The sequence below is a fragment of the Phascolarctos cinereus genome, unplaced genomic scaffold (genome assembly GCF_003287225.1).
Source record: "Phascolarctos cinereus isolate Bilbo 61053 unplaced genomic scaffold, phaCin_HiC Scaffold_1;HRSCAF=81, whole genome shotgun sequence".
NCBI classification, from domain to species: Eukaryota; Metazoa; Chordata; class Mammalia; order Diprotodontia; family Phascolarctidae; genus Phascolarctos; species Phascolarctos cinereus.
The window spans coordinates 49035514-49055847 of record NW_027555514.1 but is presented as its reverse complement, the minus strand read 5'-3'; the positions used below and the strand labels follow the sequence as shown (position 1 = coordinate 49055847).

The window sequence follows — 20334 nt, the reverse complement described above, 5'->3', positions numbered from 1 at the left end:
TTATATCAGAAGCTAATGCAATGAACATAAAGTACTTTAATCATCTGAAATATGGATATGCCAAAGAGCATTCATTTATTTGAAAACATTTATCGAGGTCCAATATGTGCATGAACTTATATTATTATATTTATGAAATACGTGATATTAATATATCATATTAATACATATAGAGGAAAAGTATTACTTAGTTTCATTGCGATGTAGTGAAAAGATTGGTGGCTTGGCAATCAGGGAAATTGTGTGCAGTTCCCGACTCTGCTTGAACTTGTATAATATTATTGAGTCTCTCTGGCTCGCAGTTTCCTCAACTGTAAAATGAGGAGTTTCCCTTCCCACTGTAAAGTTACAATCTCAAGGTAAACTCTTGAAGCTCATCTCCCCTCCCCACCCATTTCTCTAATGACTTTGCTGTCTTTGCTGGTCCTTATTTCTCTTGCTGTGACTTCATGTCAAAGGAAAGTAACCAACCAGAGCTTGTGAAGGCGGTCATTTACATAACCGCCAAAGAATTAAGTACCTTTGTCATGCAAATATCTGTGGAAAAGCTTGGTAAAAATCTGTGCCTCTGAGACCCATTCCCAAGAACATCCTTAAAGGACAATTGTGGGGCTTTCTGTTTAACTCGGCATGACAATCCATTGGTCAGATCCTTCATATTAGAAGCCTGAGTGTAATAAGGCTTCTAAGTAAAAAGTAAACCCAAGAAACACCTTTTAAAACATAGTTTTATAATAAGAAGTTTCCTAATGGTTGCAGTAAAAAGACTTTTAAAAAAACCCAACTTGTAGTAGCAGGGTATAGATTTTTATTTTGTCATTTAAAAGTTTTGTATTGCTTTTGAGTTTAGTGGGAAGGAGATGGGGATTAAACAAACCTCGCTCGTAGTTTATTTTAGTCATTTTTCTCCTTTCTGGATCTTACTCATTTTTTCCTCAGGATCACAAAGAGGTTGTCAAATAACACATAATATTAACTCTGGGCTGGTGTGAATGCAGTTCTGTTTCCTGTTGTATGAACAGTTGTGTGTGCTGTGAATACCAGGCTCACCACAATTCAAAGGAGAAATTAGGCTGCTCCAGTTTCTCCACTATTGACTCCTTTCTCACAGGATGCTGCTCTTTTTGTCAGTAAATTGTTAAAAATTCCTTCCAGTGAGAAGCTGCTTTGATGCAACACTTTATTGATTAAAAATCTAAAAATATAGTGAGTGATGGGCACTGTGATCTGGAGTTTGTTTCTGTTGTGAATAAAATTAATTTTGGGCTTGTATAATTGTATCCTTTTCTAACATTGTATTTCATAATCTCTTTTAATGCGTATCCCTTTTGAATTGTTTCTGGATAAGCTCCAGTATCCTATTTCTTCATTAATTAGCAAAGGTATTTAACCCATCCTTTCGGGAAAATTCCTTCTGTCTGTGTGGTTCTTAGAACCTTCATTGAAGTATTTCGCTTTCATGAGTAAGTAGCTACAATGTATCCTTTCGGCCATTTCCGTCCTCTACTTTACAGTATCTGCGTCCAGCATTCTTTGTTTCCCAGTAAGAAAAGAATCATTATTCAAGTACAAATGAAAAAAACCAGGATGCTATCCTAAGAAATGATTTATGTTCCTCACTAGTTGTGTGCCTTCTTCTCTCTCTTGAATGCTTGATAATCAAAAACTAAATTCCCTGATTTTCCAAGATAAATGAAAGGTTTTTTTTTAAGGTTACCTAACCATGAACTTCATTGATTTTCAGTTTCCTCATTTGTAAGAAAAGACGGTTGATTCCCAAGGTCTCTTTCAGCATTTTCTGAGTCATTTTCTAGCAGTGAAACAGATTTTTTTTAACATGGGGGAAAAAAATACCTGAGCATATACTAAGTGTGCTTCTGAGTAGTTCAGATTTGAAAAACAATTTTAAAAGATTGTTCTAGAAATTAGGGTAAAAATTGCTAAATACTTTTAATAATTGGTCAAAATTTGGCTAAAGACATTTGAGTCTCTATTAAGTACACATTTCTCCATTCTCTTCTTGCCAAGAACTTTCTTTCCAGCCTAATTTTGATGACAGTTAAAGTTGATCTAGTCTCATCAACTGTTAATTAATGACACTGCAGGAGTCTGCTCTGGAAGCTGACCAAAACTGCCATCTTACAATAAGAACAATATACATCCTCACTTAGTAATGCTTACGAAGTAATGAGAGATGTTCCCCAAACGGTAGGGAAGATGCCATCAACAGTTGTACTTAATGATTTATAATAGAAAAGAATTTTGAATTTTAATTGATTAGTTATAATGTAATTACCTCATTTAAATAAAAGAATTTCATATTGGCATGAAATGAAGACAGTAAGAAATGATCCTGAATTGCTCACACCATAACTAACCTTCCCTTGCTCTAAGTGGTTGTTTCAGTTGAGTTCTTTGCTAAGTATCTTTTCTTGCCTGCATTTGCACCTTCATTCATAGCTTCTCTTTCATGTCTGGCCTTTTGCTCCTTTTTACAACTTTGATGCAGCATCATTTGTTAATGACATTCCTTAAAGGATCCCCAGTGTCTCCTTCTGTGTTTTTTTTTAAATGCCGACTTCATGCTCTTCATATTCTTCATAATCTGACGAGAACTAAGTTTCTTGATTTTCCAAGGTGAAGCATAGACTTTTCTCTTGTAACAAATCAACTATTTGACATTAGATGAAACAACATGGAGATTATATTAAGTAGCCCATAGAATGATAGAGGTGGAAGGGGCCTTAGAAATTATCTACTCCTAACCCATCATGTTCCAGTTAGGATAAGGAAGCCTGTCAGGAGGAAGTGATTTGACAGAGGTCACACAGAGAGTAAGTTATAAAATTAAGTTTCAGGCAAGGTTCCTAAGTCCAAATCCTGTGTTCTTTTTGTTCCAGGATGCTATAGTTCCACTGTTTTAAATGTGATTTAAAGGTGTGAACATCAACAGGATGATTTGTCACTATGTATTCTGGACCCATGATTTAATTGGGTTAAGGAAGTCCCAGTGATGAAACTCCTTCAATCAGTGCAGAACTACAACTATTTCACAACTTATAGGTGGACTTAGCTGGGACGTGAAGAAATTAAATGACTTGATTGTGTTCATATAACCAATAGATGTCAGAGATGTGTCTTAAATCAATGCTTTCAAGACTGGTCCTCTATCCTCTATCATGAATTATCAAACTTTTAGGACTCATAATACATTTATACTCTTAAAATTATTGAATACCCCAGAGATCTTTTATGTGGATTCTATCAATACATAGTGCAATAGAAGCTTTAAAAAATCTTAGTATTATTATTATTATGATACTAGTTTGACCTTGAGGACTCCCTGAAAGAAAATCAGGGCCTTTGGAGGTCCCTGGACCGCAATTTGTGTACCACTAGGTGGCCAGGCCTAGAGTCAGGATAACTCATCTTTGTGAATTCAAATCTGGCCTCAGACACTTAGTAGCTGTGTGACCCTGGGAAAGTCACTTAACCCTGTTTGCCTCAATTCCTCATTTGTAAAATGAGTTGGAGAAGGAAATGACAAACCATTCCCAGTATCTTTGCCAATAAAATCCCAAATGAGGTCATGAAGAGTCGGACACAACAAAAACAAAACCCCCCAAAAAACTGAACAACAAACAATGTATTATGAGACAGTGCCTCTTTTTTTAATAATAAGATTTGGTTATTATTGACTTTAACAAAGTTATTTAAAAATTACTGGGACAGTAATGGAGTTTATGTTTGTATTCCTGATTCAGAAAGATACTTTGCTGTCATTTAAAAAAAGAATTTTCAAATTGCAATATGATGAATTAAAGGATTGGCATGTTTTAATTTAGCTCCGACTTTGTTTTAGACCATTAGGTATCTATGTACTTATGATAGCCCCTCTACTTCCCCAAGAGTAGATAAGGTGCTAACATCAACATACACACAACCCAACACCCAACAATAGGAACGGTTTTTATTGTTAATATTCTCTCTGCCCTGGGAGACTCAAGGCAAGTGTAGTCACACATAAATATATAGGAACCTGTCACAATCTTGGACTGTAGAGTGTTTTGTTCTCTTTATCTCTAAAACATTGGTGCTTTTGGTGACTAGCAAATGATTTATTTAAAAAAAAAATCTCACTTTACATTTGAGCTAGCGTCAGTTCTAATTTTCATTCCTTCAGTCTTTTTTGCTTTTTAGATGTGTCAGTCTTTGAAGTTCCTATTGCAAACTAAAGTAACTTTTAGTTGCCCAGGGTTCAGGATGTCTTTTAACTCATCTTGATGGCTTTAGTTATCTAGACTAGGAGCTTTTAAAGGAATTTCTAGCTGTTGACTCTGAGTGCAGCCTGGGAATTAGGTATAGTCATTGTTAGAAGATGATAGTCGGCCAAAAGGTAGTTATTGCCATGAAAGCTGTCCTAACAGTAATGTATGTGTTACATGAAATATTGATATGTACTGGTTGGAAAACAGTGGTCTAGTGCAAAGAGTACTTGTTTTGAGCATCATAAGACTAGGATTTATCAATTATCTGGAATTTATATTTGAATCCTTGTCCATAATATAATAATAGATGCAAAAATGTTTCAAAGGCTAAGACTAGGTTCCAGGTGTTCCTGCCCCAAGGGAAAAGTTAATTAACATCATAGGAAAGTAGAAAGAAAGCTGACTGATAGAGGATCTGAGTTCCGATCTTGGCTCTGCTGCTTCATTACGCAGTTCACTTAATTTATGTGGGCTTCCTTACAAGTTTCCTTACAAGAAAATGAGTTGGTTGGATGAAAAGACTTCTGCTGTCCCTTCCAGCTCAAAATCTGTGAAGCTGGGTTCAAGTCTTAGCCCTTATTTACCACTGGCAAGATCTTGGTGAAGGCATTTCAGCTGTCATTGTCTTCTCTGTGTTAAATGAGGTCGTCAGACGAAGTGATCTATTTCTAGGATTACTTTTCCTCAATGATCCTATGAACTCATTTAAGTTTGCAAAGACTCCATGTTGCTATCAACCAAAAAATGAAGGAGAAGGAGTATCCCTCAAAAGTGGAGAAGTCCCAAGTGGATGGAAAGTAAAAACCAAGAAATGAGTGTTCCAGAACTCCATCTTGGGTGGTGGAAGCTGGAGGAAGGGTATTGCTTCTCCCATTAGGCAGTGATTAATTTTGGGGAATATATGTAATGACAGCTAAGCATTTTAGGGGTCTAGTGAATTATTTAAAAATGTGCCCCTTATTCCAGAATCACAAGGTTGAAAATCCTACAGATCACTTTATACCTTGTAGAATCAGAAGTATTCACTATGGCCTTATCTCACACATCTAAGTTAAAGTCCAGACAACTTTGGGATTTTTCTTTTAGATCAACATCAGCTGCTCTTTTGCCTTTTGATTTCTTTGCTTTCCTTACTAAAACCACCCCCTTTTTTATTCCTGATCTATTCTATAATCAGAGAAGATACAAATCAGTCCTCAGGCAACAGTCTATCTCTTGAAGCCATATGGGTAAATGAAAAATAATTACAATTTTAAGGAATTGAACCTTATGTCTATCATTTTCCCCCTGTGTATGTGTATGTGTGCAAGATGGCACAGTTTAAGTCTCTGTGTGTTTGTCTTTTATTCCCTCCATCTTTCTCCTCTTTCAATAAAACATGCCTGTCAATTGAGATGCCTAAAAGGGGTCTAGTGTAAGGTAAAAGGAAATATAATCCCCCAAAGCAGAGGGGCTACCTGATTATTTCCTTTTAAAGTGGAAAGTTTCCATAATAAGGAGATGTTGAGTCAGATTTTTACTATTTGTGCTTTACTTCTGGGGGAAATCACTAGAGGATAGAAAAAGAAAATGGTGCCTCATTTTGCTGGTTGGTCCCGCCTCCCCAACCCTGACCTCTACACCAAGGTACATGATATCTATTGCTATGTTCACTGTTCTCTGGCATGTCTGTTACTCCATTTAAGAATTTAATGCATTCTTATTGGATTTCGATTTGGAGTCAGAGCATTAAGGAGAAATACTGCTAATGCTACTTATTACCAGTATGATGTTGGGTGAGCCACTTTAACTCTGTGAGCCTCAGTTTCCTCATTTATAAAATGAGGGGGTTGATTTAGACAACATTTAAGGACCTTTCCAGCCCCAAGTCCCAGGATTTTATATGAGTGGGTGATTCCATAAGGACCACAGTGGCCATCAGCATTTTGTCAAGGTTGTGATGTTATATATGCACATATATTAGTATATATTACCTTGTGTGCTTTCCTATATACCAGCTATTTCTTCCAGTATCTTTATAATGTTTGGAATGAATTTTTCTCCTCAAACTTATTTAAAACTAACAAAACAGAAAATTGGAAATGTTTAAATCTTTTATACTTAGATTACTTTCATAGGAAACACCATTCATTTGGCTCTAGAAGAGTCTGGATGGGTGAGGTATTTCTGCTGGCTCACAGAGCAGGTTGAAATTCCAGTAGTCCTGTTTCTTGGTGGTTCCAGTTTTTCTGTACAGATTCTTCCCATTTTTGTCAGATGATTTGATTTTTTAAAAATCGGTTTTATACTCATTTTCATATTATACAATAACTCTTCAGAATATGTATAGAAACTGATGCTTGTATTCAGATTTTAACTGTGTCTTCTCTGCTCCCCCCCCCCATTTTTCCAGTTGTTTTTATTTCAGTTGCTGCGAGGACTGTCTTATATCCACCAGCGTTATATTTTGCACAGAGACCTGAAGCCACAGAATCTTCTCATCAGTGACACGGGGGAGTTAAAGCTGGCAGATTTCGGTAGGAAAGCAGTTAATTATGAGTGTGTTTTGTCATGTTGTGAGAATGCCAGGCAGATGGTGGTGTGGATTTTGCTTAGACACAGCTACTGCATTGTAGAGCCTGGTAAAATTTCCTCTGGAATGAAGGATTCATTATGATCCAAATAATGCTTGATAGATTAAGAAGTGGGAAAGGGAAACATCTTCCATACTCAGAGGGAAGGGTGGGGGATAGGGGGAGTATCCAGTGGGGGGAGGGAGGAGGAGGAAGAAGAAGAGGAGAGAGAGAGAGAGAGAGAGAGAGAGAGAGAGAGAGAGAAGAGAGAGAGAGAGAGAGAGAGAGAGAGAGAGAGAGAGGTGAACCTCATTAGTATATTCAGACTGGCAGAAAGGGTTGAGACTGAGAAATCTTTCAAGCAAGATAACAAGTCCTCCTCCTGACATTTTAGAGGGAATTTACAGCTTATAATCACTTATGTGTATCATCACCCCAGGGACATAACCATTGAGCCCAAGGATCCCCAAGCTGGGTTAACCTTTCTTGAAGCGACACTTGGCTCAAGAATTTTTGAAGAATAAGGACAGCAAGCACTGAATATCATTGAAGGGAAGAGGTTTGTTTTAGCATACTCAGTTTAAAAACTGAGAGCAACTAGATGGCACAGTGGATAGCGTTCTGGACCTGGAATCAGGAAGACTTATCTTTATGAGTCCAAATCTGGCTTCAGACATTTATTAGCTATGTGGCTCTGGGCAAGTCATTTAACCCTGTTTGCCTCAGTTCCTCATCTGTAAAAGAGCTAGAGGAAATGGCAAACCACTCTAGTATCTTTGCCAGAAAAAAACCCAAAATAGTGTCCTAAGGAATCAGATATGACTGAACAGCAACAAATTTATAAACTGAACCTTCCACAAAAAGTTTTCAAATTAGTTTATCCCACTCTAAGACCATGTCCCTTCAACCTTTGTCTCTGTGACTTAGGAGACATGCAGGGCTTGGTTCTCCCCCATCTTGTTCCCTCCTCACTTTTTCCCTTCCTTCTTGATGTATTCAGAAATCTCTGAATCGCCCTTGCTCTCTGTCAACCCAGCAAGAATGGAGTGTTGAGCAGAGCCCTAACACCCAGGATCGTCATGGAAGCATGATGTGTTGACAGTGCATTTCCTCAATTATTTTTGAATATGTATATTCTAATTAGAAATTTGCTTGGTGAACAGTAGCATGAAATATTGCCCTTGGGACGGAAAGATGCCTGCGAAAGACAGAAGGGGGCTTGGAGGCAGTAAGAGAAAGAAAGAAGGAAAAAATTCCTTTTCCAAAGATAATATTCTATTGAACTCACATGCAGTGAGACATTTTGTACACTCTTCATGCTCCTTTGCTCTTGGATGTCCCTTTTTAAAGACATTAATGATTAGAAAATTTTGTCATTATATCCTACCCTGGTCTTGATTGCATTGTTTGGGGGGGTGGGGGGGGAAGGAAATCGGGGCATTTAGTCTTTGATTTTTATAGGTAATCTCCAGCCTTAGAATCCGGTTAAACACTGCACGTTGCTTCAGATTATCTAAGCGTGGAAAGCCTAAGAGAACGGGAGCTATGGATGGCTGCTTATCAAGGCCAAAGATCATTGGTCTTCACCTTGAACCTCCAGTAGCTGCAGTGGGGTCCTTACTTCATAAGTGTACAATAAATCAGTGAAATGGGGATTTTCCTTCTGACATGCCCTAATAGTCTATAAAGCATAAGTTTGAATAGGATACCAAAATGTGCAGGACATAGTTAACTGTGTTGGACATAACTTATGTTGTATTTTTGTAGAAATACTTCCTTGCTCATAAATTTTAATTTTATGCAAAAATTTTGTAAATATGTTCACATTTTTAATAGCGATAATTTGTATGTGTTCACTGAAGACACTTGTTTTCTGCTTCTAAGCAATGTAATGATTGCTAGAAATGAGGTTTTAGTCTTAGAAAGTCGTGTAGACCAGCCAGTCTTTTCAGTAAGTGCTAACTTTGTATTTGTACTAGGGAGGAATTTGAGGTGGTTAAAAGCACTAAGCAATTCCCCAGATGGATTTGATGCCATTCTTTTTCTCCTGTTCATTCACATCTTTTTCACCTAGTCATCTTGCCCAGTGATATTTTATGGTGGGGAATCTTAGAATAAGTGGCCAAAAAGGCAATCGTATCAGCACATGTGATTAGGCTGCAGTATGTACTTCTAGTGATCACCTACATGCAACAAATGGCATAAGAGATATCATAGAGGAAATGTATGATTTGAAAAGGAGGCTTTGTGGTGAGGGTGGGGGTAAGGAGAGCAGTCACTCCCAAAGACTTCAAGGGAGTTTGCATGAAATGTATGAAGGCCTAGAGTAATACCTCTGACGCATGAGTTTGCTCTTTGGTGACAGTCTTCCTTGGGACCAAGACAGGAATTTTACAGAATGAGAAGGCATGGACGGTTACATTCTGATCAGGATAGAAGGAAAACCTTCATCAATGAGACCATAGACCTAGCAAAGTATTTTGATGTAATGGTCAGGTTCAATAGCAAATTAAATGGTATGAGAGGACTCAACTTTGTTATCAAAAAAATAAGCGATTCTTTTGAGTGTGTCTTTAGTTACTGAAAATCATTAAATGGATCTTCTTGGGTTTCTGTATTCGAAACCCATCCCTGGCACAAAGGCCTCATAGTCTGTTTATTAAGTGTAACAAGAGTGGCTTATCCACTAATTGGCAATTTACTTGATTAATTTTGCATTATTTTTGTCTTTTAATTAAAATTACTGTGCCTAACTGTGTCTGTATGAGCATGTGTGCATGTGTGCCCATGAGAGAATGTGACATGATGGCAGCCAGATGACAGTGTCAGAAAAACACACTCCAGGCACAGTCAATCGGCTTCCTTACTTTAAAGCAACTAAAATAAACACCTAGTAGCATCCAGACTCAGGGTTTAGGATGTGGGAAGGGCTTTATTTATAGCTTTTCTGTGATTTTTTTAAATTGTGTTTGAAGGATATAGCCTTAGATTTGGACGAGGGGTGTGTGTGTTTGTGCGTACTTGGCATTTAAATTCCAAGTTTAAAGTTTAAATTAAAATTAAATTAAATTTAAATTCTAAATTTAAATTAGTTCTGAATTTACTCTGTGCTCGGTCCATAATACATGCTTAATAAATGTACGTGGAATTGAATTTTTTGAGTGATTTTGTCATTTTCTGTTTCCCAGGGAAACTGGGGCAGCTAGACAGTCCTTATAGCTCTTAAATACCTGAGATAAGAGAAATTTAGATCCTTTATGGAATCTGGAAGTCTCATTCTGATGGTTGGAGCCAAGTTTTGTTTGAATTATATTGTGCATGACCCATTAACAATCACCATACATGCACCAAAGAATTTAAAGAGGCATTTGGTCACTTGAGTAAACTTTACCCTTTAAAAGACATCACATCCTGAATATGTGGCAGACTGGGGCAAGGAACATCACGTTTCATTCATGAATATTTTTGTGTTTAGTGAACATTTCCTTAGTCTAAGGTACTATAGGTTTTTGTTTGTTTGTTTTAAAAATGAAATGTGATTTAGACCTTATTCTCTAGGAGATTTTAATAGCACCTACTTCCCAGGATTGTTGTGGAGATCAAGTGAGGTAATATTTTAGAATGCACTTTGCAAACCTTGAAGCACTATAGAAATGCCATCATCATCATCATCATCATCATCATCATCATCATCATCATTATCATTGTTCTTGCTACTATGTAGTATAATATAATGAAAAGAGCACAGCCTGTAGAATTAGGGGACATGGATTCAAATCCATCCTCTCTGAAGCTTACTACCTCTCAGGCACTGAGCAAGTCATATGGACCTCCCTGAGCTTCCTCATCCGTGTAATGAAAGTGTTGGGTTGAATGGCCTCTGAGAGCCCTTCCAGATCTAGTTCTTTCATTCTTATTAGAATAGAATAAAAAGGTATATATATATATGCTATAGATACATACATATACACATACATACATACATACATACATATAGAAATGACTAACCCACAAGAAAGAACATTACAAGTGCAAAGTACTATGAGAAATTTGACACAAACAGAAAGCTTTCACAGACAGAGTCAGTGAAGATTTGATAGAGGAAATGGTATCAGTTTGGATCCTTGAAGGCAGGGTGGAGCCTTCACATATAGAGATGGATGGGGAGTCCATTCCTTGGATGGTGCATGCAGTAAGAAGAGGCATGTGCATGAAGGGAGAGAAGAACAGTAAGAGAGCGAGGAAGGAGATAAATAAAGATAAAAAAAATCCATATAAGGACTTCTCCTTCCGGAAGCCAAGATGGCGGAGTGAAAAGGTAGTCGCTCTCACTCTCCCCTATCACCCTCTGAAAACCCAGAAAATATCACCCCAGAAAAAAAAAACCCTGGAACACCTGAACTAGAAGAAAGACGAGGAGCTGCTGCACTGCTGCTCCCAGTGCCTCAGCAAAAATAAGGGAGGCAGAACTACAAGGGGCCCCAGGCGATAAGTACCCTGCGCATTCATCTGAAAGGAGGTGAAGAAAAACCTAAAGGCTTCCTAAAGCCCGGCCTTGCTGATTCCAACCCAACACCAGGTGAGCTGTAGCAGCCCTGAAGCCTCCAATTGTGAAGAAATCCTGAAGCCCAGGTGGTAAAGCAAGCAAACACCAACACCTGGACCTCCAAGTACCTCAGTGAGGGTGGGGAACCGGTGGAAACCAGCTCAGAAAACCACCAGGAGCCGGCACTCCACCAAAGGAATCTCCCAGTGCATTAGCAGAAACGAGGGAGACAACACTGCAGGGGCCCCAGGCAGATAAACACCCTGCAGCACCCATCTAAAAGGAGCTGAAGAAAGCTAAAGGAAAGGAAAAGCAGGCAACCTAGAATTGCCTGAAAGTTCCAGCCTTGCTGATTCCAGCCCAACACAGAGGTAAGCTGCCAGAAACCTACAGCCTCCAATTGCCAGCATAAGAGGCCCCAGCACACAAAGCCAGTGACCAAGACCTAGGCTCCCAACACAAGAAGCTTGGGTCAGTACCCTCTGTTCCCCAGCAGGAGAGCTCAATCTCTTTAAAGGCCAGGGAATAAAGAAACACCATGAGTAAAAAGAAATGTACCATAGATTCATATTATGAGAAGAGTGAAGATCAAGACAGAAATTCTGAAGAGGACAACATTGTCAACAAACCCACATCTGCAACAACAAAAGGGAATATGAACTGGTCTGAAGCCCAAAAAGCCTTCTTAGAAGAGCTCAAGAAGGATTTTAATAGTCAAATGAGAGAGGTAAAGAGTCCTTCAAAAATACAATTGGCCAATTGGAAAAAAAATACACTGAAGAAAACAAGTCCCTAAAAAACACATTGGCCAGTGAAGAAGGAAGTACAAAAACTAACAGAAGAAAACAATCTGTTAAAAACTAGAATTGGACAAATGGAAACTAATGTCTCTATGAGAGAGCAAGAATCAGTCAAACAGAAACAAAAAAATGAAAAAATAGATGAAAATGTAAAATACCTCATCAGTAAAACAACCGACCTGGAAAATCGACTCAGGAGAGACAATTTAAAAATTATTGGACTACCTGAAAATCATGATGAAAAAAAGAGCCTGGACAGTATCTTTCAGGAAATCATAAAGGAAAACTGCCCAGAAGTCCTAGAACCAGAAGGGAAAATAACCATAGAAAGAATCCACCGATCACCACCTGAAAGAGATCCCAAATTGACAACGCCAAGAAATATAATAGCAAAATTCCAAAATTACCAGATGAAAGAGAAGGTGCTGCAAGCAGCCAGAAAGAAACAATTTAAATATCATGGAACCACAGTCAGGATTACACAGGACCTTGCAGCTTCTACATTAAAAGACCGCAGGGCATGGAACATGATATTCCTAAGGCAAAGGAGCTTGGAATGCAGCCAAGGATCAATTACCCAGCAAAAATGAGCATCATTTTTCAAGGGAGGAGGTGGATATTCAAAAAATAGGAGACTTCCAAACTTTCCTGATAAAAAGACCAGAGCTCAACAAAAAATTTGATCTTCAAGTACAGGACTCAAGAAGGACTTAAAAAGGTAAATGGGACAGAAAGATACAATATGTTGTTAATAAGGGGGGGGCTGTTTAAACCCCTACAAGGGAATATGAGACTTGCAACCCTTGAGAACTGTATTGCTATTACACCTGTTAAAGGAGTATACATAAAGAGGGTGGATATTAGTTGACTTTGATGTAATGATAAAAAAAAATCTAATCAAGTGGGTTAAATGGATCCAAATAAGTGGATCAATCTGATCTTAGAAAATGTACTGAGAAAGGAGGAGGCAGACAAGGGTAAATTACATTACAGGAAAAGACACAAAATCCTATTACAGCAGAGGGAAAGAAGGGAGGGGGAGCATTGTTTGAACCTTACTCTCATCAGATTTGGCTCAAGAAGGGCATAACATAATCAGTTAGGTATAGAAATCTAACTTGCCCTATAGGCAGTAGGAGGGAAAAGGGGAAAGAAAAGGGAGGGGGAAAGAAGGGGGAAGAAGGAGGGAAGAAGCAGTAAGAAAAGGGGAAGAAAAGGGAAAGGGATAATAAAAGGGGGAGGGACTGAAGGAGGCGGTGGTCAAAAGCAAAACACTAGTGAAGGGGGAAAGGAAAAAGGAGAAAGAAAAGCATAAATGGGGGAAAAAGGATGGAGAAAAAGACACAGATAGTAATCATAACTGTGAATGTGAATGGGATGAACTCTCCCATAAAATGGAAACGGATTGCAGAATGGATTAAAAACCATAATCCTACAATATGTTGTTTACAGGAAACACATTTGAAAAAGAGTGACACATACAGGGTAAAGGTAAAAGGCTGGAGCAGAATATATTATGCAGCTGAAGTAAAAAAAGCAGGGGTAGCAATCCTGATCTCAGACAAAGCAAAAGCAAAAATAGATCTAATCAAAAGAGATAAGGAAGGAAACTACATCCTGCTAAAAGGCACCATAGACAATGAAGTAATATCATTACTAAACATATATGCACCAAATGGTATAGCATCCAAATTCTTACAGGAGAAGTTCAGGGAGTTACAGGAAGAAATAGACAGCAAAACTATACTAGTGGGGGACCTGAACCTCCCCCTCTCGCACTAGATAAGTCTAACCACAAAATAAACAAGAAAGAAGTTAAGGAGGTGAATAGAACATTAGAAAAGTTAGGTATGATAGACCTCTGGAGAAAACTGAATGGGGATAGAAAGGAATATACTTTTTTCTCAGCAGTACATGGCACATACACAAAAATTGACCATGTACTAGGGCATAAAAACCTCACAATCCAATGCAGAAAGGCAGAAATATTAAATGCATCCTTTTCAGATCATGATGCAATAAAAATTATATGTAATAAAGGGCCATGGAAAGATAGACTAAAAAATAATTGGAAACTAAATAATCTAATCCTAAAAAATGATTGGGTCAAACAACAAATCATAGAAACAATCAATAATTTCATTCAAGAGAATGACAATAATGAGACAACATACCAAAACCTATGGGATGCAGCGAAAGCAGTTCTTAGGGGAAGTTTTATATCTCTAAATGCTTACATAAATAAAATAGAAAAAGAGGAGATTAATGAATTGGGCATACAACTAAAAAAACTAGAAAAAGAACAAATTAAAAATCCTCAACTAAACACCAAATTAGAAATATTGAAAACCAAAGGAAAAATTAATAAAATTGAAATTAAGAAAACTATTGAACTAATAAATAAAACTAAGAGCTGGTTTTATGAAAAAACAATAAAATAGATAAACCTTTGGTTAATTTAATTAAAAAAAGAAAGAAGAAAACCAAATTACTAGTATCAAGAATGAAAAGGGTGAAGCTACCACCAAGGAAGAGGAAATTAAAACAATAATTAGGAATTATTTTGCCAACTATATGCCAACAAATTTCACAATCTTAGTGAAATGGATACATATTACAAAAATATAAATTGCCCAGATTAACAAAGAGGAAGTAAAATACTTAAATAACCCCATCTCAGAAAAAGAAATTGAACAAGCCATTGATGAACTCCCTAGGAAAAAATCTCCAGGGCCAGATGGATTTACATGAATTCTATCAAACATTTAAAGAACAATTAATTCCAATACTATAAGACTATTTGGGAAAATAGGTGAAGAAGGAGTCTTACCAAATTCTTTTTATGATACAAATATGGTGTTGATACCTAAACCAGGAAGAGTCAAAAGAGAAAGAAAATTATAGACCAATTTCTCTAATGAATATAGATGCAAAAATTTTAAACAAAATACTAGCAAGTAGATTGCAGCAACTTATCACAAGAATAATACACTATGACCAGGTAGGATTTATACCAGGAATGCAGGGTTGGTTCAATATTAGGAAAACTATCAGCATCATTGAGCATATCAACACAAAACCAACAGAAACCACATGATCATCTCAATAGATGCAGAAAAAGCTTTTGATAAAATACAACACCCATTCCTATTAAAAACACTAGAAAGCATAGGTATAAATGGAGTCTTCCTTAAAATAATAAATAGCATTTATCTAAAACCTTCAGCAAGCATTATATGTAATGGGGACAGGCTAGAAGCATTTCCAATAAGATCGGGGTGAAACAAGGATGTCCATTATCACCACTGTTATTCAATATTGTACTGGAAACGTTAGCTTTAGCAATAAGAGAAGAAAAAGAAATTGAAGGCATTAGAATAGGCAAAGAAGAAACAAAGCTATCACTCTTTGCAGATGACATGATGATATACTTAGAGAATCCTAGAGAATCAAGTAAAAAACTACTTGAAATAATAAACAACTTTAGCAAAGTTGCAGGCTATAAAATAAACCCACATAAATCATCAGCATTTCTCTATATTACCAACAAAGCCCAACAGCAAGAGATAGAAAGAGAAATCCCATTTAAACTTACTGTAGACATTATAAAATATTTAGGAGTCTACCTCCCAAAACAAACCCAGGAACTCTATGAACACAATTACAAAACACTTTTCACACAAATAAAATCAGATCTAAATAATTGGAAAAACATCAGTTGCTCATGGGTAGGCTGAGCTAATATAATAAAAATGACAATCCTACCTAAGCTAATTTACTTATTCAGTGCCATACCAATCAAACTACCAAAAATTATTTTATAGAGTTAGAAAAAATAATAACAAGATTCATTTGGAAAAACAAAAGGTCCAGAATATCAAAGGAACTAATGAAAAGAAATGCAGGGGAAGGTGGCCTAGCAATTCCAGATCTTAAATTGTATTATAAAGCAGCAATCATCAAAACTGCTTGGTACTGGCTAAGAAATAGGGAGGTGGATCAGTGGAATAGGTTAAATATGCAAGACACAGTAGTCAATGACTATAGTAATCTATTATTTGATAAACCCAAAGACCCCAGCTTCTGGGATAAGAACCCACTCTTTGAAAAAAACTGCTGGGAAAACTGGAAAAGAGTATGGCAGAAACTAGGCATAGACCCAAATCTCACACCATATACCAAAATAAAGTCAAAATGGGTTCATGACTTAGATATAAAGGCTGATACCATAAGTAAACTGGGAGAACAAGGAATAGTTTACCTATCAGATCTATGGAGAACAGAAGAATTCATGACCAAACAGGAGATAGAGAACATTATGAAAAGCAAAATGGATAATTTTGATTACATTAAATTGAAAAGTTTTTGCACAAACAAAGCCAATGCAACTAAGATTAGAAGGAAGGTAGAAAATTGGGAAAGAATTTTTACAACCAGTCTCTCTGATAAAGGCCTCATTTCTAAAAATATAGAGAATTAAGACAAATTTATAAGAACACAAGCCATTCCCCAATTGATAAATGGTCAAAGGATATGAACAGACAGTTCTCAGATGAAGAAATTAAAGCCATCTATAGTCATGTGAAAAAATGCTCTAAATCATTATTGATTAGAGAAATGCAAATCAAAACAACTCTGAGGTACCACATCACACCTATCAGATTGGCCAACATGACAAAACAGGAAACTGATAAAGGTTGGAGAAGATGTGGGAAAATTGGAATCTAATACATTGTTGGTGGAGTTGTGAAATGATCCAACCATTTTGGAGAACAATTTGGAACTATGCCCAAAGGGCTACAAAAATGTGCATACCCTTTGATCCAGCAATAGCACTTCTAGGGCTATATCCCAAAGAGATCAAACAAATGGGAAAAGGACCCACATGTACAAAAATATTCACAGCAGCTCTTTTTGTGGTGGCAAGGAATTGGAAATTGAGAGGATGCCCATCCATTGGGGAATGGCTGAGCAAGTGGTGGTATATGAATGCAATGGAATACTATTGTGCTCTAAGAAATGATGAACAGGCTGACTTCAGAAAAATCTGGAAAGACTTATATGGTCTGATGCTGAGTGAAGTGAGCAGAACCAAGGGGACTTTGTACACAATAACAGCCACATTATGCAATGACTAAGATTGTTAAACTGAACCCTTCTCAGCATTACAAGGACCTAAGACATCTCCAGAGGCCTTGGGATGGAAAATGCTGTCCACATCCAAAGAAAGTACTATGGAAGTCGAATCGCTCTCACTTATTTTTACCTTCTGTTGAGTTTTGTTTCATCTTTCTGATGGTTCCTCTTATTGGTTTTGATTTTTACTTACAACTTCACTAATGTGAAAATATGTTTAATGGGTATATAAATGTAAAGCCTATATCAGATTGTGAGCCGTCTTGGGGAGGGTGGGGGAGAGGAAGGGGGAGAAAAACTTTCAACTTAAATGCATATGGAAGTGATTGTTGATAAATCAAAATAAATTAATTTAAAAAAGCAAAAAAAAAAAAAGAACAGTAAGAGAGCAGAGTTGGTCAGTTGTTCTGGAAGAGAAGAAATAGGAGATAAAGCTGCAAAGGTCATCTTTGGTGTGGGGTAGAGGCACCTAGGTGGTGCAGTTCCCTGAAATCAGGAAGACCCATTTTCATGAATTCAGCCCTAGCCCTCAGACATTTCCTATCTGTGTGATCCTGGGCAAATTACTTTTACCTCGTTTGCTTCAGTTTCCTCATATGTAAAGTGAGCTGGAGAAGGCAGGCCAATCACTGCAGTATCTTCATCAAGAAATCCAAATGGGATTGGGAAGAGTTGGACATGAGTGGAAAGGAACTCAACAAGAAGGATGAGATTGTGGAACCATTGACATTTTTGGAGCCAAGGAGTGAGGTAATGAACATATTGTAAAGGAGGAGTTGGAGAGGCATAATAGGAAGGAAGAAGAGTTAGTTAAATTTGAATGAGGTTCCTTTCTGGTATCCTCAGGGTCTTCTGAAAAAAAAAACTTAATTATTTATAAAATACATTAATTAAAAGCTTACTTTGTCTTGTTAAGGATTTGTCTTTCTTGTTGAAATATTTACATATAATTTTTGTTATTCCTTTGAACATTTAAATATTCATGAATCCCTCTTCCCATTCCTGCCATCCCCCAAATGATTGGGACGTAGTTGGTGTGGATGAAGATGCAACACCTTCTTGGTGTTTGTCTCTCTACTAATGTGGGTGTTTGTTGTATTTTATAGGGAAATTAAAGATTAGATATTCTAAGTGGAGTTTAAAGTATAAACTCAATTTTGTTTAGCATAGAAATTATTGTGCAGTGAAAAGAATGTCAAATGTGAATTCAGAGGACCTGTATTTAGATCTTTACTCTATGACTTAAACTCCCTGTGTGATTGGGCACTTAGTCTCACTTAACCTGAGCTCAATGTTCTCAACTGTAAAATGAAGAATTGGGCCAGATGACCACCACTGTCTCTTTGGATTATGAATCTATGAAGCTAATTTTCCTAATAGCTTATTATAGAGTATTATTGAGCATTATAGTGTGGGAGAAAGAAATTGGATTTAGAGTCTGCAGAGACTTGGGTTCAAATCTCAGCTCTGACACACAATAACTGAAATACTGGGGAAATACTTTGTCTTGTTTCCCTGACCTTCAATTTCTTCTTTGTAATAATATACATTATCTTTCTATTACAAATTATTCATTATGAAGTATAACTTAGTATGGATTATGTTTATCATATACATATAACACAGATGATCATATATAATAGCATATATGTGATATACATACGTATGTATGTGTGTGTTTCTTATGAAAATATCCAAAAATTACTTTAATTCTCATTCAACATGTGGAGGAAGAAGGGGGGATGTTAAACTGTAAATTATTGATATATTTTTGTGTCGCTGAGGAATCAATCAGTCTTTTTAACTTCTGATTAAGGCAGTTTTGAGTCACCAGTTTGTTGGTTCATCTACAGTATTACTTCAGGGTCTGTGGAATGCTATGTGAAATAGTAGAGTAGGTAGAGATAGATGAGAAGGTTGCACCCCCGTGCTTATAGGAAATTAAGAGTTAAAGAAACTTTAGATACCACCTTGTCTGACCCCCTCATTTTGCAGATGATGAAGTTGAGAGCCCACAGTGTTTGTCACTTCAGGACCATGTAGTTAGTTGATGATGATAAAACTGAGACTTATACTCAGGTTTCCCAGAACCTAGGGCAGTGTTCTTTCCATTGTACTGCCTGGCCTAGTGAGAGACCCTGAAGGTCAAGATCTTGAAGGTCATTACATGGATCAAGGCCCTTCTGAAGGCCTACTGAGATCATTTGTGTTATCTTTTTAGCTACAATTTTGGGGGTGGGTTTAAAATCATTCACTATTGTATGCTGGGAAATCAGAGGAATGAATATATAATTTTAATTTCTATCCCTCCAGTTGAATATAAATGTCTGGAAGGCGGTTCCTGTTTCACTCTTGTTTCTGTATCTCTAGTGCCTAACACTCCCATTCTTTCCTCTTCAGCCCATTTTCCATACAGCTGCCAAAATAGTCTTTCCACATTTCAGCTCTGACCATGTTGCGCCTCTATTCCAGCATCTCACATGGCTCTGTGTTGCCTTTAATACCTTTCAAAGCCTTATGACATCTGCTTGCCACTCATCTTTCTAGACTTTTTCTCTCTTCATATATTGCATCCAAAATGACCTGCTTGCTTGCTTTTCTTTATCGTGGTCATCCTAATCTCCCAACTCCAAGCCTTTGTATAGCAAACTTGTGATGCACCCCCTCCTTAGAATATCTCAGTGTTCAGTTCAGTTCAGAACTAAACTCTTATGGAAAGCCTCTCCTGATTCCTAGTTGTCAATTTTTTCTCCTTCTCCAAAGTGCTTTGTATTTTTTTTTTATTTCTGTGAATATATGACCTTTCTAAAAGAATGAAAGCTCTTTGAAGCCAGGGACTGCTTTTCATTAGGTCTTCATACCCCCGCCACTTGGCTCATAGTAGAAACTTCATCAGTGCCTATTGACTGTAATGATGAGTTTGTAAGCATCCTAAATCTGTAGGTGAGTCCGACATAATTTCTTCAGTGTCACCATTGTGATAAACTTTGATGTAAATCAGGGTATTGTTATTCACTCTAATGCTAATAAAC

The 20334-nt window shown here is 37.1% G+C and overlaps 1 protein-coding gene across 1 annotated transcript in view; it reads left to right on the top strand.

Moving 5' to 3' along the window:
* The window catches only part of CDK14 (cyclin dependent kinase 14), a 654255-nt gene that overhangs the window by 327843 nt on the left and 306078 nt on the right, over window positions 1-20334 (top strand). Inside the window, 1 exon segment of the mRNA XM_020987443.2 lies at window positions 6661-6784. Within this exon segment, the coding sequence (XP_020843102.1) occupies window positions 6661-6784 (124 nt within the window).